This window comes from Gastrolobium bilobum, unplaced genomic scaffold (genome assembly GCF_033153095.1).
Source record: "Gastrolobium bilobum isolate Gb01-03AN ecotype WA unplaced genomic scaffold, APGP_CSIRO_Gbil_v1 utg38958, whole genome shotgun sequence".
Taxonomy (NCBI): domain Eukaryota; kingdom Viridiplantae; phylum Streptophyta; class Magnoliopsida; order Fabales; family Fabaceae; genus Gastrolobium; species Gastrolobium bilobum.
The window spans coordinates 152,165-179,728 of NW_026896958.1; the positions used below are offsets into that span (position 1 = coordinate 152,165).

At 36.3% G+C, this 27,564-nt stretch overlaps 1 protein-coding gene across 1 annotated transcript; it reads left to right on the forward strand.

The window, feature by feature from the left end:
* The first annotated feature begins 22,767 nt into the window (after nucleotides 1-22,767).
* On the forward strand, nucleotides 22,768-24,204 carry LOC133302984 (zinc finger BED domain-containing protein RICESLEEPER 4-like). The gene is made up of 3 exons (XM_061502808.1): nucleotides 22,768-23,326; nucleotides 23,488-24,057; nucleotides 24,140-24,204. Exons 1-3 carry the CDS (start codon nucleotides 22,768-22,770, stop codon nucleotides 24,202-24,204), a joined length of 1,194 nt encoding a protein of 397 aa, XP_061358792.1.
* The last annotated feature ends 3,360 nt before the right edge of the window (nucleotides 24,205-27,564 follow it).

Consider the following 27,564-nt stretch of genomic DNA (forward strand, 5'->3'; position numbering starts at 1 on the left):
ACATATTTGGTTGCCGTATATATTTCATTTCGTCTAGGTTACCTTCCCATTAAACCTAGGGTAAGGAAACGTATCAACCCTTGCGGTTTAGGGTAAGCTTTATTTGAAATAGGGAATCTTCAATTTACTGACTCTAAAGGCAGATCATCCCATGATCTCTTTTACTATGCATAGATTTCCGAGTCCATGTAAATGTCATCCTGATTTCTCCGGTTTTCAGATAACCTAATCTCTCACAGAGATTTGACGAATTCCTTCAGCTTATCACCCTAGCCCTGTGCTCTTTCAGGACAAGCCCAACAGTGTACCTATGAGTCTCCATGTTTCAGGAAGACGAGGTATACAATCAAAGCATGCCTTTTAGAACACAGTCTAGGTAATAACTTCTGGTCTAAGGAAAGACATACCCAAATATAAAGAGACTACTATAATGATACTCTCTGTGAGATTTCCTCATAGAGTCTCTTTGTGGGTCTGTTCAGTGCGAGCTATACCCTTATAGGTCCACCCACGACTTTAGCTAAGACATTTCCATATCTGTAGCTCATGAGGTCTTTACCTTGCATCCGAATACAAGTAGATAAGTCGTACTAGTCTTACCCGAGATCACTGATCCCCACTCTCAGTGTCTCTAGACTAGGAACATAAAATTAGGAATAAACATATGGTATCCTTAAATCCTCATGATCGTGATCTCATCACAGATAATTAAGAGATACCTATTTTATTCCAAGGGATTTATCCAGTTTATTCATAATATATTAACAATAATATCGAGACTAAATATGAAGCATGAGAAAGAGTGCTTATTATTAATTTGCGACAAAAAGGTCTACATCTTATGTCCTTATTTAATCAAAAAGATTGTCTCTAGGACACCCATATACTAACAAGCTCTCACTTGGCCTAGATCCAATCAGACCTAAGTCGTATACCCAAAGCCTCATAATGACTATCATGTTTTCTCTGAGAAACAGCCTTTGTCCGAGAATCGGCTAGGTTATCATCTGTGGGAACATAATCCATCTTTACATCCATTCTGTCAATGATTTCTCTAATCAGGTGATATCTGCGGAGCACATGCTTAGATCTTTGACGAGACCTAGGTTCCTTTGACTGCACAATGGCTCCAGTATTTTCGTAAAGCAACTGTATGGGCTCATCCACACTTGGAACCACCCTTAGTTCAGATATGAACTTCTTGATCCACACGGCCTCCTTAGCCGCTTCTGAAGCATCTATGTATTCAGCTTCTGTCATTGAATCTGCTGTTGTCTCCTGCTTGGAACTCTTCCAAGATACTGCCCCACCATTTAAGGTGAATACGAACCCTGACTGTGACTTGCAGTCATCTTTGTCACTCTGAAAGCTGGTCTTCACTGAAAGCTCATCAACCCCACCATAGACCAGAAACGCATCCTTAGTTCTTCTTAAGTACTTAAGGATGGTCTTGACTGCTGTCCAATGACCCTCTCCAGGGTCAGACTGGTATCTACTCGTAATGCTCAAAGCATACGACACATCTGGTCTCGTACATATCATGGCATACATGATGGATCCAATAGCCGAAGCGTATGGAATTCCACTCATGCGATCCTTCTCAGGCTGTGACTTAGGACACATAGCCTTTGAAAGATGTACCCCATGACTGACAGGAAGAAAACCCCTTTTCGACCCTTCCATGCTAAACCTCTTTAGCATCTTGTCAACATACGTTGATTGAGATAAACCCAGCAGCCTCTTGGATCTATCTCTATAGATCTTTATACCAAGTATAAAGGCTGCTTCTCCCAAATCCTTCATGGTGAAGCTTTTTGAAAGCCACTCTTTCGTTATTTGTAATGTGGGGATGTCATTTCCTATTAGCAATATGTCATCTACATAAAGTACCAGGAAGACGACATTACTCCCACTAACCTTCTTGTAAACACAAGGTTCATCCTCGTTCTTGATAAAACCGGTACTCTTAACGACTTCATCAAAACGAATATTCCAACTCCTTGATGCTTGCTTTAGCCCATATATCGACCTTTGTAGTTTGCATACCATATGCTCCTGATCTTTGATTTCAAAGCCTTCAGGTTGTGTCATGTACACTTCCTCCTTCAAGAACCCATTCAAGAAGGCGGTCTTGACATCCATTTGCCAAATTTCATAGTTGTGATATGCTGCTATTGCAAGCATGATCCTAATAGATTTGATCATGGCAACTAATGAGAAAGTCTCATCATAGTCAACTCCTTGTCTTTGACGATACCCTTTCGCAACCAACCTAGCTTTGTAGGTCTGAACGTTGCCATCTGCATCAGTCTTTCTTTTAAAGACCCATTTGTTACCGATAGGAACTATTCCTTGCGGTTTAGGAACCAAGGTCCATACCTTGTTTTGATACATCGAATCCATTTCAGATTACATGGTTTCAAACCATCTAGAAGAGTCAACATCCTTGACTGCCTCTTCGTAGTTACTTGATTCATCATCCTCGACGGTTTGCTGATTCTCAATCATAAACCCATACCTCTCAGGTGGATGGATGACTCTTGTTGACCTACGGAGTTGTGTGTTTACTTCTCCATTGGAGAACGTCGCCTGCGGAGCAGACTCAGGTTCCTCAATCTGTTCATGTGGTTCTTGAACTTCTTCAAGATCAATCTTACTCCCACTGGCTCCTTGAGAGATCAAATCCTTCTCAAGGAACTCAACATTCTTTGACACAAACACCTTGTGTTCATCCATGGAGTAAAAGTAGTATCCCTTAGTACCTTTGAGATACCCCACAAAAAGACATTTAGTACTCTTAGCACTAAGCTTGTTTGATGCCAACGCTTTGACATAAGCTAGCGATCCCCATACCCTGAGGTAACTCGGGTAAGGTCTCTTACCATTCCATATTTCATATGGAGTGGTCTGAACAGATTTAGATGGTACCCTATTTAGAAGGTATGCCGCTGTGTCTAAGGCATATCCCCAAAACGATTTTGGAAGTTGAGTCTCACTCATCATAGACCTGACCATGTCTAACAAGGTCCTGTTTCTCCTTTCGGAGACACCATTTTGGTGTGGTGTGTAAGGTGCAGTAAACTGCGAGAGAATTCCATTTTCTCTCAGATAATCCTGAAACTCATGGCTCAGATATTCACCACCACGATCTGATCGCAATGTCTTAATCATCTTGCCACGCTGTTTCTCTACTTCATTCCTAAACTCTTTGAATTTTTCAAAAGCTTCGGATTTATATCTCATTAGGTACACGTACCCAAATCTTGATTTGTCATCAATAAAGGTAATGAAATAGGAGTATCTTTCTCTAGCCTCTATAGACATTGGCCCACAAACATCAGTGTAAATGAGTTTTAATAACTCACTAGCCCTAAGACTCTCAAGCCCTTTGGGCTTGTGACAAGTCATTTTCCCAGCTAGACAAGATTCACATTGTCCATAGGATTCCAAATCCATGGAATCTAGGTATCCATTTGCATGCATCCTAGACAATCTTGTTTCGTTTATGTGCCCTAGTCTACAATGCCAAAGATAAGATTGATTATCTGTCCTAGTTCGTTTCACAGCTATATTGAGCACTTCAGTTCCCATTTCCAGAACATATAATCCATTTATTAAAGAAGCAGTACCATAAACAATATCATTCGAAATGATAAAAAATGTACCATTCTTAATACTAAAAGTAAAACCATCTTGTTCTAAACAAGAAATACAAATAATGTTTCTAGAAATGCTTGGAACATAAAGACAATTATTCAAATGCAATAAAAGGCCCGTAGGCAAAATGAGGTCAGCATCTCTAACAGCATGAGCAGCAACTCTTGCTCCATTTCCAACGCAGATGTCCACCTCGTTCTTCTCCAATCTCCTAGGGCTCCTAAGTACCTGCAACGAGTTGCAAATGTGAGAACCACAACCGGTATCCAATACTCATGAAGTCGGATTAGCACAAGAATAATTTATCTCAATCATGTAAATACCTGAGGCAGAAGCATCACCATGCTTCTTGTCCTTCACACTCTTCAGGTAGTCTGGACAATTCCTCTTCCAATGGCGTTTCTTGCCACAATGGAAGCACTCAGCATCGCTTTTGTCCTTGGATGCATTCTTACCCTTCTTTTTGCCTTTCTTCTTCTTGGGTTTTCCTTTGGGCTTAAGGAAGTTGCCTTTCGCAGGCTCCTTGCCCTTACCCTTGGCCTTGCTAGGACCACCAATCAGAAGAGCATGTGTCCTATCCTTCTTGATAGACACTTCAGCAGTTGTTAACATGCTTAACAATTCAGGCAAGCTCACAAGCATCCCATGCATGTTGTAATTCATAATGAATTGACTGAAGGAAGGTGGAAGCGAGGTCAGGACTAAGTCATTACTTAGCTCGTCATCCATCACGAAGCCTAGATTTCCTAGCTTCTCAATGAGCCTGATCATCTTAAGAACATGACTGCTCACATATATGTTCTCAGACATCCTGCATGAGAACAATTCTCTAGAGGCCTCATACCTCTCAAGCCTGCCTTTAATGTCATACAACTCCTTGAGATGTAGGACAATAGAGGGAGCATCCATATGCTCATGCTGCTTTTGCAGTTCAGGCGACATGGATGCCAACATGATGCAGACAGCCAACACATTGTCATCCATGTGTTGTTTGTGGGCCTCGAAATCAAATTCCGCGAACCCATCTTCCCCTTCCCTAGGAGCTACGGGTAATGCAGCATCCAGGACATAAGCTATTTTTCGGCCCTAAGAACAATTCTTAAGTTCCGATACCAGTCCATAAAGTTTGAACCGGCCAGTTTGTTCGTATCGAGTATTGAGCGCAGTGACAATGGATTAGTCATACTAAAAACTTAAAAGATGTAAAGATAATTTAATTAATATATTTCGTCATGTAGTAAAAAACAAATTATTAAAGACTTTAAATAATTTGTCCCTCCCACTATTTTATCTAAGTCAATGACCCTTACCTTTTGACTTAGGGTTAATCTACTTTTAGATTTTACCTTAGTGAGATTAAGAGTGCGATTATCTATTTTAACCCCCGTCTGTGACCGCAAGATTAATTTAAATAATAGGTTGATCCTTATCAACAGTATCTCATACCCTCTCTTAACATTAGGTTGACAACTTCTTGTCACTTAGTGGTGCATCTCATGCAACCAACCTAGCATTATTACCCTAAGCACATAAGCCCGGCTGGGCCTGCAACTTATGCCTCAGTTAAGCATTAACCAGCACCCTAAGTGTCTAACACTTCTAATACTACTCTTACTCAACGAAACAGTGGGTCCCAACTGAGTTGTGGAGCACCATTATTTAGAGGAGGTTTGAGTAATATTGGTGGTGGGAGGTAATCATGCTCAATAATTTATTCCTTTTAAGGGTTCCTTTTATTTAGGGTTTATTAAGTCTCATCAAACGCATAGGTATAATTATCATGCTAGTCGTATCCTATGTCAACATCTATCGGATTACACTAGTCGTAATTGGACACGCATAATAATACATACAAACGCGGTTTGTCCAACTCATGCATACTAGACGTCTTAAGTCATATAAGCATACATTCGCGATATACTATCTCATGCATATTAGTCGTACAAAGCATACAACATATAAAACATTTTTATTTGAGATAGTCATGGTGCTCGCGCATTCGTCCATCTTGCTTCTCAAGCCACGGCTGCTTGTCGTCTAAACGCCACTAGCCTAATTTTTCTAATTACAAATAATTAAAGAAACTCCAAAACATCTTTGGAGGGACAAATGAAAATTACAAAAATCGAAATTCAAAATTCAAATTACACCTCTAATAGAGCAAAATTACACATTAATTTAAAATTTTGAAATTCAAATTTCGGGCACCATGACCATCCCCTTCCTCTTTGCACCTGAAAGGATAAACAACTTTGCAAGCACAATATATCAAATATCATAACAAATATTTTCTCACTTATATTTTGATAATTTAACAATTAAAATATCAAAACAATAATCAAATTTCAAAAACTCCTAGTTTTCCAAGAATGGCCGAATCTTGTATCATTATACATGATTCAAACCCTTTTAAATTCTTTCTCAAAGAATACAAAAATTAAACCATACACACTACCATATCACAATATGCCGAATCATACATCACATGTACAAGAAATTTTATCACAAAAATTTATGCTATGATCATGAACAATTCATGGAGAAAACTAGGCATTTGAATATTCACTTCATGGCAAAATCATATTCCTTTATAAAAAGATGTTTCTTTTAAAAACTTTCACAAAGAATTATGAAGAAACAGAACCATGAATACACGTAGATATATGAACATTACAATCATATTAGTGAAGTTCATAAAAAGACAATCTTTAACATCTTAAAGTATTGAAATTTATATCCACATGCAAAGAATCTATCTTTAACCTCCTTAAAGAATTTTTTACCGTGAGAAAATAAATTTCAAAAACAAAGTACCATCACCCGCCGATGGTAAAGCGACCGGACTCTGATACCACTTGAAAGTAACTGGCCTTGAAGGCCGTAGCATGTGAGAGGGAAAAACAAAATTTTTCTTATGCGGAATCACACATGCAATCAAGAATCATGTTTTATGACAGTACGATGTTACCTTTGTTTGTGAGTTCAAAACTCCAAGACGATCAGTGTTAGGTTTGAAGGGTTCAAACCCTCTAACGTTGATCCACACCACCCACGTCAAGATTCAAGAACTCTTCTTGTCAAGCCACCAATTGACCACCACAAAGAGGCTTGCTATGCGCTCAATAGGTGAAGAAGAAGGCTAGGTAAAAGTGTTTAGAAGAGTGAAGTCTTCAGCATGAAAACTTGACAAGAGTGGGGAATGGATTAGAGTAGAATTGGCTAGGTCTTTTTCTGAAAACCTTAAGGAGAACTTACCCCTAGTATGCGCACAAGAGAGTGAGAGAGTTCGAGAAATCAAATCAGAATTTTCACTTAAAAAACCAATGAAAGTGGCGCACAAGAGAGGAGAAAAAGGTGGAGTTGTTGCAATTCAAAATTCCCAACAACCTACCTTTGAATCCTCATGAGACTAGGTCTCTATCTAGTCAAGATTCTGAACTAATGGTCATCATATGACCATCCTATTCATGCGCCCCATTCAGCCCCAAAAGGGGTCCAGATACTTTGAGCTGTTGCATTCAAGTTTGAACCAATTAGCTCATTGATTCTCTCAACAACCAAATCTGATTGGAGCTTGTTTGTTTGAAAAAGATGACACTCATCTCCAACCAAAGTGGTGCCCCAAATCAGCCTTTGGAGATCTCCATAGATCTTCTCTTGATACAAGGAATTTGTTCCAACAAGATCTCATCTTATCCTTTTGTTATGAAACAACTTTTCATAGCCAATTCGAATTCGAATTCAAACATTTAAAATCAAATGTTCAAACATTTAAATTCTAAATTCAAATTTCAAATTTCAAATTTCAAATTCAAATTTCAAATTTCAAAATTCAAATTTCAAAATTCAAAATTCAAAATTTAAATATTTGATAATTAATTTAACCAATTAAATTAATTAGTAATGTCTTGGACCATCGAAGCCCATTAACCATTACCATACCATGTGCCCTCTCCCTCTTAGGTGGGCTTCCAAACTTGATCTTGGGCTAACAACCATTATTAGGCCCAATACATTTAATGCTAGATCATCATGACAATAAGGTGTTAGTGTGTGACCCATTAGGTCCAACATAGCCACTGACATAAATGGGCTCGGGCCCAACAAGCCCACAACCCATTTAATGACAACACAGAGCACTAGCAATGCTTTGTTTCCCCAGAACTAGTTAGATTAATGACTTGATCATCCTATTACACATATTTGGTTGTCGTATATATTTCCTTTTGTCTCGGTTACCTTCCCATTAAACCTAGGGTAAGGAAACGTATCAACCCTTGCAGTTTAGGGTAAGCTTTATTTGAAATAGGGAATCTTCAATTTACTGACTCTAAAGGCAGATCATCTCATGATCTCTTTTACTATGCATAGATTCCCGAGTCCCTGTAAATGTCATCCTGATTTCTCCGGTTTACAGATAACCTAATCTCTCACAGAGATTTGACGAATTCCTTCAGCTTATCACCCTAGCCCTGTGCTCTTTCAGGACAAGCCCAACAGTGTACCTATGAGTCTCCATGTTTCAGGCAGACGAGGTATACAATCAAAGCATGCCTTTTAGAACACAGTCTAGGTAATAACTTCTGGTCTAAGGAAAGAAATACCCAAATATAAAGAGACTACTCTAATGATACTCTCTGTGAGATTTCCTCATAGAGTCTCTTTGTGGGTCTGTTCAGTGCGAGCTATACCCTTATAGGTCCACCCACGACTTTAGCTAAGACATTTCTATCTCTGTAGCTCATGAGGTCTTTACCTTGCATCTGAATACAAGTAGATAAGTCGTGCTAGTCTTACCCGAGATCATTGATCCCCACTCTCAGTGTCTCTAGACTAGGAACATAAAATTAGGAATAAACATCTGGTATCCTTAAATCCTCATGATCGTGATCTCATCACAGATACTTAAGAGATACCTATTTTATTCCAAGGGATTTATCCAGTTTATTCATAATATATTAACAATAATATCGAGACTAAATATGAAACAGGATAAAGAGTGCTTATTATTAATTTGCGACAAAAAGGTCTACATCTTATGTCCTTATTTAAACAAAAAGATTATCTCTAGGACACCCATATACTAACATATAATACAAGATTAAACATTCTGCATCGCCTTCAAGAAGCGTTCGTCTTAATCAAATCATAATTAAAGAATTGTAACGATCTAAAAATTATGAAAAAAAGGAACTGCCACTAATTTTATTAAAATTGAGGAAAATTAAAAAGCCTGAATATTGAGTTCCATACTTTTTTTAATGAAAACAAATAAATGAAGCAATGTCATCTAATAATATTTTCAAGTGTTTTTGTAATATGTCACATGTTAATTGTTTGTGTTATCCTAAATAGTTTCTTCAAGAGGAGCAATTGCAAAATGAGTATGAGTTGACCGATCTCATGTAATGAGTGTATTAGATAAACTATGTTGGTTGCTTTGACTGTCTTAAAAGATTCAAAAATAATCAAAACGTTAAAGCTTTAATGTTGCGTGTTTGAACCCGATCTGGGGTTGGGTTGTTTGGTTCTTTTGTTTGTTGATTTGGTTGAGTCTATTTTGTTAATTTGGACTCCTTTGGTGGTTGAAGAAAAAGAAGAAATTAAAAGTCGGAAGCGTGTGCTAAGCTTGAGGGCAAGAATGTGGAAAGAAAGGAGGATATTGAAAATGCAAAAATCATATTTTTACATTTCTTGGAAACAGAATTTTTCTAAATTTTTAATTTTCAGATATTATCATAAACTGAATGTAAAAATTATATTTCTGAAAATCGAAATTCCCGGATAAAAGAAAGTTCTCATGTACCTAACGTCCCCTTGGAATTTTTGCTAAAAAGAGTTACTCTGTTAAGGTGAAGGAAACGATTAGGTTGTTTAACAAGCACTATGTTCATTTTATGAAATCAGGGTTTAAGGTGGTTACCAAAAATAAAAAACAAGGGTTTAAAGTTTCTTATATGAGATATTAAATTATATCCAACACATATAAAATTATATAGTCCTATATGGGTCATATAAAAAAAACAAAAAAATATAGACTCCACATATTTTTATGTGTATGTACGAGACAATTTTATCGCGTACAACACGAGAAACTTTAAACCCATTAAATAATAGTATTAAATAAAATTTATTATAGCATTAATTAATAGATGTGTTATGATAAAAAAATCTACTTTTAAAGAAAAGTAGATATGATTTTAATATATCCATAAAAAAGAAATATGATTTAAAAAAAATGTAATACTATATTTGACCTATATATTAAATAGTAGTATTAATTTACCACAAAAATAATAATAATAGTATTAAAATCATAGCATTAAATGATAGTGTTAAATAATGGTAAAAATGTTATAATATCAAATAATATGATTAGATTAAATTTATTGTAGTATTAAATAATATTACATAACAAATTACACTTTAAAAATTTATTGTAAAACCTGTGTCTTTATGAAAGTCAAAAATCAGATGACATAATTTACTATATATATATATATATATATATATATATATATATATATATATATGTATGTATATATATATGGGTTTATCGTGTCTCAAGTTGCTTGAGATAACTTTATCTCCTGCTACTAAATCATAATCGTACAAAGATGGATCAATGATGATAAAGGAAAAGAGAGAAAAACGGAATCATAAACATTCAAAGGTGAATCAATTAATATAAGAAAATAAATAAACAAAACGACATAGTTTTGGGATGGCCGGAGATAAACTTATCTCAAGCGGAGAAGTATATATATATATATATGGGCTTATCGTTTCTCAAGCTGCTTGAATATCTTATGAATGAGCAATATGCTCATGTTAGATGCTAAATCATGTTGATTGATCTATTACCTAATGTAACCGATGTTTTCGATGTTAATTCAATAAGAACGTGAGTTTCAGAGTAACATTCAACCTAAATGTGTTTCAAAACCAAATTTAGTGACCAACTTTGATAAATATACATGCATCCTTAAACCTTGCGGCATCTAGATAGCCTATCTTTTATATGTAAATTCCAAATTCATTGTAAATTTAGAATCTACATTCTAAAAAAAAATTCGTTATCATCTAAGATGTAATTTTTGTACTACTAAATAAAGCTATTTTTTATTTTTATTGATTCTATTATGCCAAAAGGAAAAAAAAATTCTCATATTATCATAAAAAAAAATTAGTTTTCCTTTATTAGTTCATAAGATTGAAAGACAATACTAAAGATTCCACCACTTGATACACATTATGATACATTGGTATGGTTATGAATATTATGTATCTTATGCTTCAAGTGTTTGTTATATGCATTTTATTCTAGTCATATATTTCATTTGAGATTTTAGGACCAAAGCACAATATTTGTGATACTTCTAATTCCTTACTTTTTTTTATATCTTTTGGTCATGAATTTAATTGTAGCTGATTCATGCATTTTTTATTTCTGAATGTTATATTAGGCTTTTGATAATATTACCTGTCAATCATTTCGAATACAGTCATACTTGTATAACATAAATTATTCACCTATTTATACTTTGTCTAGAGATTTGGGAAACCTATGGACCATATAGCTTAATATTATGTACCACATAATTTTAAGTTATACTGTTGAGATAATTTTATATCACTTATGTTCATAAATATTAGTCTTGATCTTATTTATTCTTACCATATAAACCCAGAAAAAGAACAAGAAGAAAAATGAAGAAGCTTTCGGGTTTCTTTATTACTCATAAAAAAGATTCAGAGAGAAAACACTTTTTAAGTATAAAAGTCAAGACTAAAAACTAAAATCTAAAGTTCAGAAAAGTAAACTTACAATCAGTCCATAAAAGTAACTATGGTTACACTAACTATGGTTATAATAACACAAACTAGAGTAAACTAAACATAAAAGTTATTTTTATACTTATTACTCCCCCTCAAGATGAGTTGTGGATGTCCAACACTGCCATCTTGGACAGTAGAGTGAACAAGGCAGAAGCTAACAATGCCTTTTTCAAAGATATGCAAACTGGTCATGTGATTTTATAGGCATCAAACAAGTCAGCCCATAAGACACTTTATCTCTAACAAAGTGACAATCAATCTTTGTGTGTTTAGTCTTCTCATGGAAGGTGGGATTTGAGGCAATATGAATAGCATCCTGATTGTCACAAAAAATAGAGCACAAGAGAAATCAACAAAGCCAAGATCAGTTAGTAATTGAGATATCCAACTTAATTTAGTAGCAGTGGTTGCCATTGCCCTGTAATCGTCTTCAACGAAGCTTCTAGAGACTATTATTTGCTTTTTAACCTTCTACGATATTAAGGAATCAACATCAACATCAACAACACCTTTATCCCAAATTAATTGGTGTCGGCGGTAGATGAATCCAAATGAAAGATATAAAAAGGTTGAAAAAAGAAACATAAAAGTAAAAGTAAAAATAAATAAATAGAATCGTAATAATATATATATATATATATATATATATATATATATATAAAAGTAAAAGTAAAAAATAAAGGGAAAAGAAGAAGAGGGGAAACGAAGGGGAAAAAGACTAAAAATGGACCATCTGGAACATAGGAATAACAACGGGTCTAACCTTTCACCATGCTTATAACTTTTCTCCATTCCGTTCTATGACATACCGTCCGCCAATCTATATCCCACTCCATTAAATCTTGTTTTACCACCTTCCCCCAAGTAAGTTTCGGTCTACCTCTACCTCTTTTTGTGTTGAGCTCTTGGTAACAAACTTTTGTTCTTACGGGAGCATCCAGGGGCCTTCTCATTACGTGCCCAAACCACCTCAATCTATGTTCTCTCATCTTCTCAGCCACCAGTAGTACTCCTACCTTTCGTCGAATATCTTCATTTCTTATCTTATCCATCCTCGTATAACCACACATCCACCTTAACATCCTCATCTCTGCCACTCCCATTTTATGCTCATGTTGCCTATGTGCTGGCCAGCATTCAGCTCCATATAGCATTGCAGGTCTTACTGCTGTTTTATAGAATTTTCCTTTTAACTTAAGGGGGATTTTGCGGTCACACAAAAACCCAGATGCACTGCGCCATTTCATCCACCCTGCTCTGATTCTATGATTTACATCCTCATCAATCTCTCCACTTTTTTGCAAAATGGAGCCCAGGTATTTAAAAGTGTCTTTCTTGGGTACCTCTTGATCACTTAAATGCACGGGATCTTGGTCCGCATCTCCTACCAGAGAAAACTCACACTTCAGATACTCAGTCTTGTTTTGACTTAATGTGAATCCTTTAGATTCCAATGTGCTTCTCCACAATTCAAGTTTTCTATTAACACCATCCTTGCTCTCATCAATAAGCACAATATCGTCTGCAAAAAGCATACACCATGGCACTTCCTCTTGAATATATTTTGTTAGTTCATCCATAACTAAGGCAAAGAGATAAGGACTTAGAGGTGACCCTTGGTGAACACCTACCGTGATAGGGAAATAACTTGATGTTCTGTTACAAGCTTTCACACATGTAGTAGCCCAATCATACATATCCTTGATTGCCTTTACATACTTTGATGGTACCTTTTTCTTCTCCAGAACCCACCATAAAACTTTCCTTGGAACCCTATCGTATGCTTTCTCAAGGTCTATGAACACCATATGTAAGTCCTTTTTCTTTTCTCGATATCTTTTGCATTAGTTGTCGCATCAAGAAAATGGCTTCCATGGTACATCTTCCTGGCATAAATCCAAATTGATTTACAAAAACCTTGGTATCTCTCCTCAAGCGATGCTCAATAACCCTATCCCACAACTTCATAGTATGGCTCATTAGCTTAATGCCTCTATAGTTTGAACAATTCTGTATATCTCAATATAAAAGTAAAAGTAAAAAAGAAAAGGAAAAGAAGAAGAGGGGAAACGAAGGGGAAAAGGACTAAAAAGGGACCATCTGGAACATAGGAATAACAACGGGTCTAACCCTCCACCATGCTTATAACTTTTCTCCATTCCATTCTAAGACATACTGTAACATCCCCAGCCTCGAGCCGGTTCAATTAACATACATATGATACTTAACAGAAACAGCGGAAGACTTAACTTACGAAAATACGAACTAACTTTTTCTTTTTCTTTAATCCTTTTTCACATGACATATCACATTGCATACTTCTTCTAATTTAATTCTTAATTTACGGAGACGAAAATCGGACAGAGTAACCTCTGTAAATCGGACAACTGGGGATTTTCCAATCCCACTCTCAAGAGTTCCTGATAGACAGTTTAAACAATATATATTTCCAGAAGTACCAGTCATGCAAATATACTCAGATACCCATCTATGGGCGCATGCTGAACTTGGCTCCGTGCCACAAATCTAATAGCATGCAATCCAATACATAACATAACTGAATACTACATAGTCATATCATCATGCCTGAATACATAAATGTACATGTATCGAATATGAACACTATGCAACAATACATCTTTTCCAAAAATACGTCTAAAACAAATAGTAGCATCCTACCACCCAGAACTCCACATCCTCATACTAGTACCTCTAGCCACGGTTAGTGTCCTTGTCCCATGAGGCTCTTCAATTAACTGTGTTTCTGAAATCATATCCCCAAACGGGGTTAGAGACGAATCTCTAGTAAACTCCAGGTTTATGGAAAACCCTCCATACACTGGACTCACTTCCTGCATGGCAGTCAGATACATAATATACAAAACATCATATAAGCAATTATCATAACTGAACAAAGCATATATACATATCTTATCAAAGACAAACGCAATCATTCCCAAGGGATGACCCCAAGCGAAAATCAACGCCCGTAACAAATATCTTTTACAAAAATCATCACAATACTCACATCAGAACAAAACGTGTTATATCAGAGACGTACGCAATCGTTCCCAAGGGATGACCCCAAGCGGAAATCAACGTACGTAACAAATATCTTTTACAAAATCATCATACATATCCCATAAAACATGTCATATAATCAAACATCATAACTAAACAAAACATATACACATATCTTATCAGAAACGTACGCAGATATTCCCAAGGGAGGACCCCAAGCGGAAATCAACGCACGTGTTCCCAAGGGAGGACCCCAAGCGGAACCAGAACATATCAGAGGCGTACGCAGTCATTCCCAAGGGAGGACCCCAAGCGGAAATCAACGCACGTGTTCCCGAGGGAGGACCCCAAAGCGGAACCAGAACATATCAGAGGCGTACGCAGTCATTCCCAAGGGAGAACCCCAAGCGGAAATCAACGCACGTGTTCCCGAGGGAGGACCCCAAAGCGGAACTAGAACATATCAGAGGCGTACGCAGTCATTCCCAAGGGAGGACCCCAAGCGGAAATCAACGCACGTGTTCCCAAGGGAGGACCCCAAGCGGAACCAGAACATATCAGAGGCGTACGCAGTCATTCCCAAGGGAGGACCCCAAGCGGAAATCAACGCACGTGTTCCCGTGGGAGGACCCCAAAGCAGAACCAGAACATATCAGAGGCGTACACCATCAGTCCCGAGGGAGGACCCCAAAGCGAACATCCGGGTACTATACAATCAATGGCCAGATATTGTTACAGAAATCATATTACAGAAGTTATATCATAACAAAACATATCATATTAACACATATCAAAGTAAATACATCAAAACAAAACATATCATATTATCATATAGCTCTATATGAATGCATCTATATCATATATCTCATACATATCATACAACCTGACCACAGTCCGTACACTATGGCGGAACACAAAGTAGGAGCGAACCCCATAAACATAGAGCTTACCTCTTGGAGCTTTACAATTTGCTTACATGAAGAACAAGCTACTTATCATGCTCCACGAGAATCCAAACGTTCACAGTCCCTAGGTACACCTAGAGAAGGAATTCAACACAAAACTCAATAAAATGATATAATGCCATGTAAATATACAAGACACACACTTTATTGTTTATTTTCTTTTTACTTAATCATATTAAGTCATGAGTGGGTGGTTCTTTGTTCAATAAATCCCCACAAAATTTCGCATATTCACTTAGTCTTAGGATAGTCCCAACTTAAGGCAGAATGCCCATTACAATGGAGCTATAAGATTTCTCTTTGTCTAGTGCCTAAACCCAAGCTTAGCCACCTATATAAATTATTTTACGCATATAAGTGTTCTCACTTTGCAAAATAATATCTCCGAACATATACCTCCTTTGAAAATGGCTAAAACTCATTTTAAGGTCATACAAAGGAGCTACCTTATTTCCTTTTTTATTTCACCAAAGCGAAGGTCCATACACCTTAGAATATTATTCCACGCATAAAAGTATGCTCGATTTGTAAAACAGTAACTCATAGCACATACTTCCTTTGTAAATGGCTAAGAGGCACATAAAGGAATTCATGCCAACTTCATGATTCCAATGCTTTAGTCCATCAAATTCAAGCTTATCACACACCTCTAATCCAAGATTCATTAATTCATATATATACGGTACTACGGTACTGTTCATCTCTACAATACTATTCATGTATATGTCACTATTCACGTATACAACACTATTCAAAAATATGGTATCTTTAATTTTTCAGATACATTTTCACCGTTAAAATTCTCATCTAAACACTTTTCTCAACATGAGCTAAACCTGAATCAAGCTCTAACATGCTCAATCAAACCAAATTTTCAAAATGAAACCATAAATTCAATCTTCATAAAAACATGAAAAGGAAGGGAATTTCTTACCACAATGCACTCTAAAACAAAGGAGAGATGAGTATCTAAGCTCCCATGGCCTCAAGCTCCATCAAAATCTATCTTTTCCATGAAATTCGAAATCTTTGGAGGAGGAGATCTCTCTCTACAGTGAAACCCACCCAGAAATACTAATACCAATGGATTCCTCTCGAAATTTCTCACAAGTTTGGCTTTGGAAAGAAGAGATTTGGAGGTCTCTAGCTCAAGTTATGAATTTTGGAAGTTTTCCATCAAAATCCTTTTTTTTCTTCATTTTCATGCTCTTTGTCTCTGCCTCCCCTATAAGTCACGAAATGAGAATAGGAATAGTGACTCCCTAGTCACTTAAGCAAGTTCATTATACCAGCGGGTATAAGTTCATCTATCTACCCACCTCCATTCATTACCAAACTTTACCCAATAGGCTAGAATATTTTTCTAGTCACGTTTCTATTTTATTTTCACTTTTGGATAACTTTATTTACCCGCATTTTTATCCCTTAACTGTCATTTTAACTCTTTTTTCACCAAATGTGACTTTATTTCTTTTACTTCTAATTATTCTTCAATATTAAATCCACAATTACTAGTGAGGGTTATTATACATACCATCCGTCAATCTATATCTCACTCCATTAAATCTTGTTTTACCACCTTCCCCCAAGTAAGTTTCGGTCTACCTCTACCTCTTTTTGTGTTGAGCTCTTGGTAACAAACTTTTGTTCTTACGGGAGCATCCAGGGGCCTTCTCATTACGTGCCCAAACCACCTCAATCTATGTTCTCTCATCTTCTCATCCACCGGTAGTACTCCTACCTTTCGTCGAATATCTTCATTTCTTATCTTATCCATCCTCGTATAACCACACATCCACCTTAACATCCTCATCTCTGCCACTCCCATTTTATGCTCATGTTGCCTATGTGCTGGCCAGCATTCAGCTCCATATAGCATTGCAGGTCTTACTGCTGTTTTATAGAATTTTCCTTTTAACTTAAGGGGGATTTTGCGGTCACACAAAAACCCAGATGCACTGCGCCATTTCATCCACCCTGCTCTGATTCTATGATTTACATCCTCATCAATCTCTCCACCTTTTTGCAAAATGGAGCCCAGGTATTTAAAAGTGTCTTTCTTGGGTACCTCTTGATCACTTAAATGCACGGGATCTTGGTCCACATCTCCTACCAGAGAAAACTCACACTTCAGATACTCAGTCTTGTTTCGACTTAATGTGAATCCTTTAGATTCCAATGTGCTTCTCCACAATTCAAGTTTTCTATTAACACCATCCTTGCTCTCATCAATAAGCACAATATCGTCTGCAAAAAGCATACACCATGGCACTTCCTCTTGAATATATTTTGTTAGTTCATCCATAACTAAGGCAAAGAGATAAGGACTTAGAGGTGACCCTTGGTGTACACCTACCGTGATAGGGAAATAACTTGATGTTCCGTTACAAGCTTTCACACATGTAGTAGCCCAATCATACATATCCTTGATTGCCTTTACATACTTTGATGGTACCTTTTTCTTCTCCAGAACCCACCATAAAACTTTCCTTGGAACCCTATCGTATGCTTTCTCAAGGTCTATGAACACCATATGTAAGTCCTTTTTCTTTTCTCGATATCTTTCCATTAGTTGTCGCATCAAGAAAATGGCTTCCATGGTACATCTTCCTGGCATAAATCCAAATTGATTTACAGAAACCTTGGTATCTCTCCTCAAGCGATGCTCAATAACCCTCTCCCACAACTTCATAGTATGGCTCATTAGCTTAATGCCTCTATAGTTTGAACAATTCTGTATATCTCAATATAAAAGTAAAAGTAAAAAAGAAAGGGAAAAGAAGAAGAGGGGAAACGAAGGGGAAAAGGACTAAAAAGGGACCATCTGGAACATAGGAATAACAACGGGTCTAACCCTCCACCATGCTTATAGCTTTTCTCCATTCTGTTCTAAGACATACCATCCGTCAATCTATATCCCACTCCATTAAATCTTGTTTTACCACCTTCCCCCAAGTAAGCTTCGGTCTACCTCTACCTCTTTTTGTGTTGAGCTCTTGGTAACAAACTTTTGTTCTTACGGGTGCATCCAGGGGCCTTCTCATTACGTGCCCAAACCACCTCAATCTATGTTCTCTCATCTTCTCAGCCACCAGTAGTACTCCTACCTTTCGTCGAATATCTTCATTTCTTATCTTATCCATCCTCGTATAACCACACATCCACCTTAACATCCTCATCTCTGCCACTCCCATTTTATGCTCATGTTGCCTATGTGCTGGCCAGCATTCAGCTCCATATAGCATTGCAGGTCTTACTGCTGTTTTATAGAATTTTCCTTTTAACTTAAGGGGGATTTTGCGGTCACACAAAAACCCAGATGCACTGCGCCATTTCATCCACCCTGCTCTGATTCTATGATTTACATCCTCATCAATCTCTCCACCTTTTTGCAAAATGGAGCCCAAGTATTTAAAAGTGTCTTTCTTGGGTACCTTTTGATCACTTAGATGCACAGGATCTTGGTCTACATCTCCTACCAGAGAAAACTCACACTTCAGATACTCAGTCTTGCTTCGATATTAAGGAATCTCTAAGAAAAATGAAAAAGCAGTGACTGATCTTCTGGTATCAAGATATCCTCCTCAATATACATCACTAAATGCTTTAAAGTGGAGAAGAGAAGAAGCAGGAAACAACAAACCTTGACCTGGATGGCTTTTAAGGTATCTAAGGAAGTTATGAACAACATTAAGGTAAGGAGTTCTAGGCTATGAAACAAATTGACTTAACATGTAATGTCAGGTCTAGTTAATGTCAAATAAAGAATTCTTCCAACAAAAATCGTATACTAAGTAGAGTTTTAGAGAGGCTATCCATCTACATTGTTAAAAGCAAGCTTCGGGTCCATTGGGACAACATTGAGTTTTGAAGCTAAAAAACCAGTATCATCAAGTAATTGCAAGATAATGATTTGTGATAATATTATACCTTTCTTAGCATGAGAAACTTCCAATCCCAAAAAATACTTGAGTTGCCTAAGGTCTATAAGCTTGAATTGGGACTGGAAAAATGATCTAATACTGCCAATTGCATAAAGAGAAGGTCCATCAAGAATTATGTCATCTACATATACCAAGAGCACAATAAAGTTGGATCCCAAACCTTTAGTAAAGAAGGAATAATCACATTTTGATTGTGAGAAACCAAACTTGATGAAAGCTCCAGACAATTTGGCATACCATTATTAAGAAGCCTGTTTTAGGCCATAAAAAGCCTTATGGAGCATACATACTTGGAATTAGTAGAAGAACCTTTTTTTACTGTGATAGCCTATGGGCAATTCCATATACAAATCTTCAAACAAGTCCCTATTTAAGAATGCATTATCAACATCCAATTGAAACAAATGCCATTTTTGGGATGAAGCAATAGCCAAGAAAGTCGTAATTATAACCAACTTAGCAATCGCATAAAATGTCTCAATGAAATTAATACCCTCTTGTTGGTTATAACCTTTGGCTACAAGTATAGCCCTGTTCCTTTCCACAGTACCATCAACATTGAATTTTATTTTATATATCCACCTACATCCAATAGAGTGTCTGCCTTAAGGTAATGGAACTATGGACCAGCTATGGTTGCTCTCCCAAGCTAGAATTTCAGCTTGCATAGTGTTATGGACCTGGATAAGGCCCACTCCCGCAAGGAGCCCAACCTATACAAGCCCAAAGGTAAGCACTATAAATAGGAGCTAAAGACCACAGGTATGACTGATCTCTCTTTAACCCTAATTTATGCAATCACAATAGCGCACACACACACCCCTTCTGGCTAAGGCTATAACACCTCACAATTCTAAATCAAATATTAAAATATTAAATGAGAATAAAAGGGAAGGATTAGTGAAAATTTTGAAGATAAGGCCAAAATACAAAGAAAGAGCAAAACGGTAATTAGCCAACACGCAACCCTAGGAAGATAAAAATTGAGTAGAAGGTCTCCGATGATAAAAATAACCCTGGAAATGGATTTAGAACGAAAAGTTGAGTGGTTAGGAAAAATTCAGTGAATAGTGTTTTTACCGGGTAAAAATATCGCGGTACGTTTGCACCGTAAAACGTGTCGATTGAGTTTTGAGCTCTAGGTCTTGGATACAAATTATAAATGGTGTATAGTACTAGGAAATATGATTTCTGGTGAAATTTGACGAAAATTAGTAAGTTTGGGGAAGCGTGCCTACGGCGCTCGCAATAGCTTAAAACAACATTTTCTCCGAACGACCGGAAAACTCAGGATTCATCTGATCAAGGGTAATTAAAGGACAATGGTTAATGTTAAAAATTAGAGTTTCTAAATAGGTTGTGAATTTATGGACGTTTAGTGGAATCGGAGGGAAATTCAAGTTAGTTTGAAATCGCGTGAGGTGGCAGTGGGGCCCACCTCACTTAAGCCACCTAAGACACCGAAGCAATTAGGGCTGCACAAAATAACTAGTTCACCTCGCCCCGCCCTTGATCTGACCTTGACCTGACCCATAATTACCCTTTTTTTTTAACTGGATTTAATACTGACCCACTTTATGTGGGTCAGGTTTTAGACCTGACTTATTTTATAATCAACCCATTGACTCAAAATTTGACCCATACCCGTTATGTTAAAAAAAAAACCTAGAAATCACGACAAATTGGGATTAGGTTATCTGACTTCTCTCTTCTCCCAACACTCTTGAGTCTTCGTTCTTCCATTGTTTAGGTTCTCTCTTTGCTCTTCTCTCTTGACCCATACCCAGTTATTTAGGTTCTCTTCGCTCTTCCTTAATAATGGAGTTTTATTGTTTACTTTGTGTGCAGATTTCGTGGCTGCAGATTAGGGGTTAGGAACAAGCTTTGTGACTGGGTTTAACGCCATTCAAGAGGAAGAATAAGGAGATTTGGTAGGTATTGAGAACCATCACAGAGGAAGCCCCTTTTCTGGATTTTCTGTAAGGTTCTATCTATTTTTTTTTTCTTTTTTGCTTGCTTACCCTTTTCACTGTTCAGCAAGGTTCTATCTATGAAATCAGGATTGCTTGGATCTAGTAGGTGTATTGTTAGAGAGATACAATATATATATATATATATATATATATATATATATATATATATATATATATATGATCATGTGCTTGTGTAATATGATGTTGGTACATTTTACAGGTATCACTATTTATTATCCAACTTTACTTTTAGTTTGGATTTCTTGACATGATTGTGCAAGCTTTGCTTCAGCACATAATATATTAAGTGAAAAATTGCTTAGTTTGTACTTGGTGTGACTACTTTCTTGTGAGATATACTGTGAATTTGAGTTGTGAGCATCTAAAGAATAAAACATATGCTCAGTTTCACCAGGTTCAGAAGCAGAGCAAAATGTGGGTTGTGTTCCAATGTTCAATTCATGATCTTCCCCAAGAAGAAGTGAACTTAGAAAGCAATCCCATTCCCCATTAGGGATGGCTCCTACAGGTTCCATTCTATTGTGTATGCTTAGAAAGAATTGCCTAAGGAGGAAAAGAAAAATGCTATTCTTCTTTGGTCTAATGCAAAGAGAGGCTAATGAAGTGTTTGTTTGCTTGCCATCAGCAAAATTAGCTACAGACACATTTTATACCCAATTCGAAGAAAAATGTTAGTACAAGCATTGACTTAATTTGTGAATAGCATTTTTTCTTCTGACCTGAGAAACAGTATTTTATTTCTTTTTTTTTCTTTTCATGAGTATTAATATCTAGAATGAGCTGTTAACATTGATTATGAAATGATAACATTAATAGCTAATAAATAATTCATAAATCACCCTAATACTAGTACTTGTTAGGATATCACAATAAATCACTCTATGAGTAAGTGAGAGGCACGAAAGTGAATTAATGTTGATGCAACATGCTGATCCTTAAAGTCAAGGGTAATCCCTTGTATGGGCAAGTAATCTATTAGTCAATCTTATTTATCAGCTGTCACATATATTCCTGTTACTATATATATGTTTGCCAGTTATCACCTACACTTGAAACAAGCCTTTAGGTATTAAAATGTTAAAAGCAATGCTAGCTTTGTGCTTCGGTTCATTTTCTAAAATACCATGGAAGAATTGGTAAAAGCACAACACAGCAATTTCTTAATGTTCTGTTTCCAATGATCAAATAGTGGGTGAATGAAAGGATGAAAAGTAAGAAAAAGAGTATGGAATTTTCCTCCTTTTTTGGCTAACCAAAAGTAATTTATCTTCTTTTTATTTCTTCCTTTTTCTATATTTTTTGTTTTCTCTTTCAAGTTTCAAAGGTGGAATTTTCAAAGTTTGAAAGATGGTTGTGTCATGCTTAAGTGTGTGGGGATTGGATCATGTTTTTAGTCTGACAGTTGATAATGCTTCCTCAAATGATACAGGGATTGAATACCTAAAGAGGGGGTTGAGGTTAAATAACACTTTGGTTCTGAATGGAGATTATATGCACATGCGTTGTTGTGCACATATTCTAAACTTGATCGTGAAGGATGGATTAAAAGAGGTTGATGATTCCATCTTGAGAATTCGAGCTGCAGTTAAATATATAAAATCTTCTTCTTCCAGACTAGCTAAATTCAAGGTGTGCATTGAAAAACAAAAGATTGAATCTAATTGTTTGGTTTCTCTAGATGTTGAGACTAGGTGGAATTCAACCTACCTAATGCTAGATTCAGCATTGAAGCACCAAAAGGCGTTTGAACTACTTGAGTTGGAGGATAAAAAATATGTTTTTGAGTTACAAAGAGGAAAGGGAGTGCCTGAAATTGAAGATTGGAACTATGCTCGTACAATTTTACCATTTTTGAAGATCTTCTACGAAGTCACTTTGCGTATTTCCAGCACATCTTATGCTACCAGTAATATATATATGATAGAGGTGTTTAAAATTGGAAAAAAGATTCGCTAAATGTGTGAGCTTAATAATGAAAGTATAAGTGCGATGGCTAAAAAGATGAAGCTGAAGTATGATAAGTATTGGGGAATGCAAAGGATTGAAGTATGTTGTTATTAATTGCAGTTGTGTTGGACCCGAGGTGCAAAATGGATATTTTAACTTTGTTGAGTGATGATAATCGGCATTTTGATTGTGGTGAGCTAGCTAACTTGAAAAAAAAGTTAGATTCTTGTTTGAATTTACTTTTTGAGGCATATAACGATAGTGAAGAAGGGTCTCAAAGAAATTCACAAGGAGCCCAACTTGATGATGATGATGATGATATATACGGTGTTCCTTTTCGGAAAAGAAAAATGAGCAAGTCAAATGGTAAATCTGAGTTGGATGTGTATTTAGAGGAAGCTTTGGAGAATCCCTCTCCAAGTTTTGATATTTTGGCTTGGTGGAAGGTACAGTCAAGTCGATTCCCAATCATAGCAAATATTGCTAGAGAGGTGTTGGCTATACCTATCTCAATTGTAGCCTCTGAGTCCGCATTTAGTATTGGAGGAAGGGTGCTTGATCATTATTGTAGTTGCTTAACACCTCAAATAGTGGAGTCCCTTATTTGCACGCAAGATTGGCTGAAAGGAACTCCCTTCGAAATGCGTTCAACTGATGGCTTAGAGGAGGAGCTTCAGAAAGTTGAACATGGTAATATAATGAGATTAATTGATAGTTATTAATTATTATACTTTGATTTTATAACCTATGAGATGATTTTCTTCTTTTGTAGGGACGACGATGCTTTCCTTTTCCCAACAAAATGTGGATTGTGTGACCTCTGTTGCTACTGATTGATTGTTGCTACTGATCGATTATAACAAAACATGGTAATTAAGGTCAAATGCTCTCTCTGTTCTTTCTGTTTCTTTTTCTCTGCGTCATGTGATCTTAATGAACATTGTCTCACTAGCTCAGATATTATTAAGGTGAACATGTGTGCCTGGTTTTCACTGTATCTGCTCTTTTTGTTTTCCTCCTCCCATTATCTGATAGATCACATATCCCCTCGGTCTACTTCCATGTGTATATAAATGTGTGAACTGTTGATGCTCATCTTGATACCAGTTTTGCAAGTTACTTTCATAGTTTCATTTGCATACATGTAACAGGGTGTGACAATAATAATATATAATACTATTATTGTATTTTTTATTCTCTATTTGAGATCTATATGTAATAGACAAATAAATGGTGGCGACGAAAGTTTGCCTTTATGAGGTCTGGAACTGAGTAAAGTTTCTGTTAATAAAACAATAACCATTTACTCAAACCACCCACACAAAATAAATAAAAATAAATAAATAAATCAGGATTTTTGAGATACAGATACCATAATTGTTAATTTGTATGGCAGCTTCTTTACGTAGGCAAAAAGGATATTGCAGTTATATATATAATAATAATTTATTATTGCAATTCTACAGGGGGCATTGGCTGATATATCTGATATTATATATTATACAATATTGCTAGTTATATATCACTTGCGTTTACAAATTTCGGTGCTGATTTGGTTATTTGGTTTTGACTCAGGGAATCTGGATGAGAAGGGTACATAAGGGGGGATAATATGATCTATTAATTCAAGCAGGAACTCTTTTCAAAAGGCATTGTAACACCCGTTGAGACCTGGATATGTTTACATCCTTATTTGCAATTGTGGATTTGAACCTTTGCTTCAATGATTGCAAGTTTATAAGATTATATAAATTATCTTGTGCTTTTATTTGTTGTTGATCTTTGAATTCCAATGTTTAATTTAGCATTTAAGATAATATAAATTTAATTAAGATAATATAAATTTCATTAATTTGAATTGTAGATCATATAATTTTTTTTAAAAAATACTTTTTAGCATTTAAGATTTTTTTGATAAAATATGGTATTTGGATTTTAAAGTTAAATAACTTGTTTGCTAAAAATTTTATATTCCTTTATTTATTCAACAAATATTAAATTTATTATATAATTTATATATTTTAAAATAAATAAATAATTAAATTACATGATTTTGAAAATTAAATCAATAACTATAAAAAAAATAAGTGGAGTATAACTCCATCAATACTTAACTAAATCAAGTGTTTTTTGTGTTGAAATTGGTTGGAAACAACCTTCCAAACACATTGGTGGCATCCATTAGCCTTGAAGCCCTCTCATTTGTGAGAAAACTTACAAACACAGCCACGAATTCTTGGAGAAATTTTGTGTTCATGGAGCTTCTAGGTGCTCCAATGGTGGAGTATGTTTAGGAGGAGTCTTGTGCCTAACTTGTGAGTAAGTTTCTACATCATTTCCATGATTTAATTGTTGGATTGATTTCATGAACCCTAAAGGGGGATTTTGTGTTGTTAGAGAGCTCAATTGAAAAATGTGTATTAGATGATAATGTCTTAGAATGATGTATTAGAGCTAGAAATGCAATGAAATTTATTGGTGAAAAATATGATTTTGTAACTCAGAAATTTTGAGGTTGTCATGACTTTGAATTTTGAAAATGTGTTAGGATTATATTGGTGAGTTGTTGTATGATTATATGTTGATAAAATGAGATTGTATGTGGTGTGGAATGGTTAAAATTAAGTGAAAATCCTTTGGAATGGCTTATATTGCAATTCAGTCATTTAGAGAATTTTGGGGATTTGATGTTGTTGGCATTGATTGGATGATGAATCATGTGTTAAATGGTATTTAGATGGGTTGTGTGGTGGTTGGAAGGTTGGAGAATCAATGAAAAATAATAAGTGGTGTTGAGAGTCATAAAGGATCCTAGAGTTAAATATTAAGCAAAACGTCGTTTAAAAGACGTAAAATGAAAAACGGCACTTGCTATGGCCTATTAACAACCTAAGGATGCCTAGGAAAATGAGAAAGAAAATTTAAAAAAATAAATCTCAAAATTGCACTACTTTGGCCGAACCTACAAGGTGTAGGGGTAAGTTTTGGTGTTTTTCGTATTTTAATCGAATTGCCGTGTACTGATGATTCGTACATGGTGTTGTAGGTTGTCGTACGTCGATTTGAACCCCGAAACGTGAGTCAGTGGATTGCCATTGGTCCTGGACCAAGTGGGATTGAGGTAAGTGATTGGAATCATGCTATATAATTGATAATTGCATGTATTCATATGAGTTTTGAGAAATTGGGAATGTCCTCTGTGTAGGCATTCTGTTGAGTAACGAGCTCGGAGAGCATACTGCTGTGGAGCTAAGTAAAGAGGCTTATTAAGGTAACCTCTTGGTACTGGTGCTTGTTCCCCTTGTGTGTTTCACCATACCCGTTGAGGGTGATGGTAGAAAATGTATATGAGTAGTGTAGAATAACATGATCATGCATGTAGTATGTATGTTGGTACATAGGTACCGAGTCTCTGGCCAGTAGACAGTTTTGCCTTCGGGCGTTCTGGACTTTCACTGGATAGGTCTCCGAGAGGGAGTTCTAGTTGACCAAGGGTCGTGGTGTGTGATCCGGATAGGAGCACACTACGAAGTCTCGGGTGTATGCGGATGGGAGGGGTACCTTGGTTAGTTGTTCTTGGAACACGCCTTGGATGAGACTCGTAGGCTTATATGCCGAGCCATTAGGCAGGGCGTTGCGTGGTATTGGTAGCTACCATTCCAGCTTCGTCGTATTTTATATCCCTATAATCCTCAGTTTCTCTAAATCCCTTGCTATATCCCATTTTTCAAGATGTTATTGTATATTATTTATATGCTTCGAAGTGAACCATTGGGCGGAGTTTTCTCCAGAACCTCTAGGTTACCGAGATATATTCGTATATCTCACTCCGTCTTGGGGGCATTATTTCAGGAGGTAGCAGTGGTGCAGGAGCGGCGAGCAAGAAGCCCGTAGGATGATTAGCCGGAGTATCACTGGTATTTTGCATTTTGATGGCCATTGGGCCTAGGCTAGACTTAGGGCATGAACATTTCATATGTATGTAGGAGGTGATTCATAGTCATATTTGTTCATGTCATTTTGCCTAAGGCTAGTGGTATATGTCATTTTGAGTTTTATGTTCAAGTTGTAATTTAAAGTTATGAATTTGTAAGTTGTAAAATGTAAGTGAAATGTTGTAATTGTACAATGGATACTTGATGTAATATGATGGAAGGGCTTTAGACCTATTTTAGGATTATGATATGTGAATGCTTA

Coding starts and splice junctions, on each gene's coding strand:
- LOC133302984 (XM_061502808.1), top strand. CDS start 22,768: ATGGTTGTGTCATGCTTAAGTGTGTGGGGATTGGATCATGTTTTTAGT. Junction 23,327..23,487: donor CAGCACATCTTATGCTACCA/GTAATATATATA, acceptor TATTAATTGCAG/TTGTGTTGGACCCGAGGTGC. Junction 24,058..24,139: donor GCTTCAGAAAGTTGAACATG/GTAATATAATGA, acceptor CTTCTTTTGTAG/GGACGACGATGCTTTCCTTT.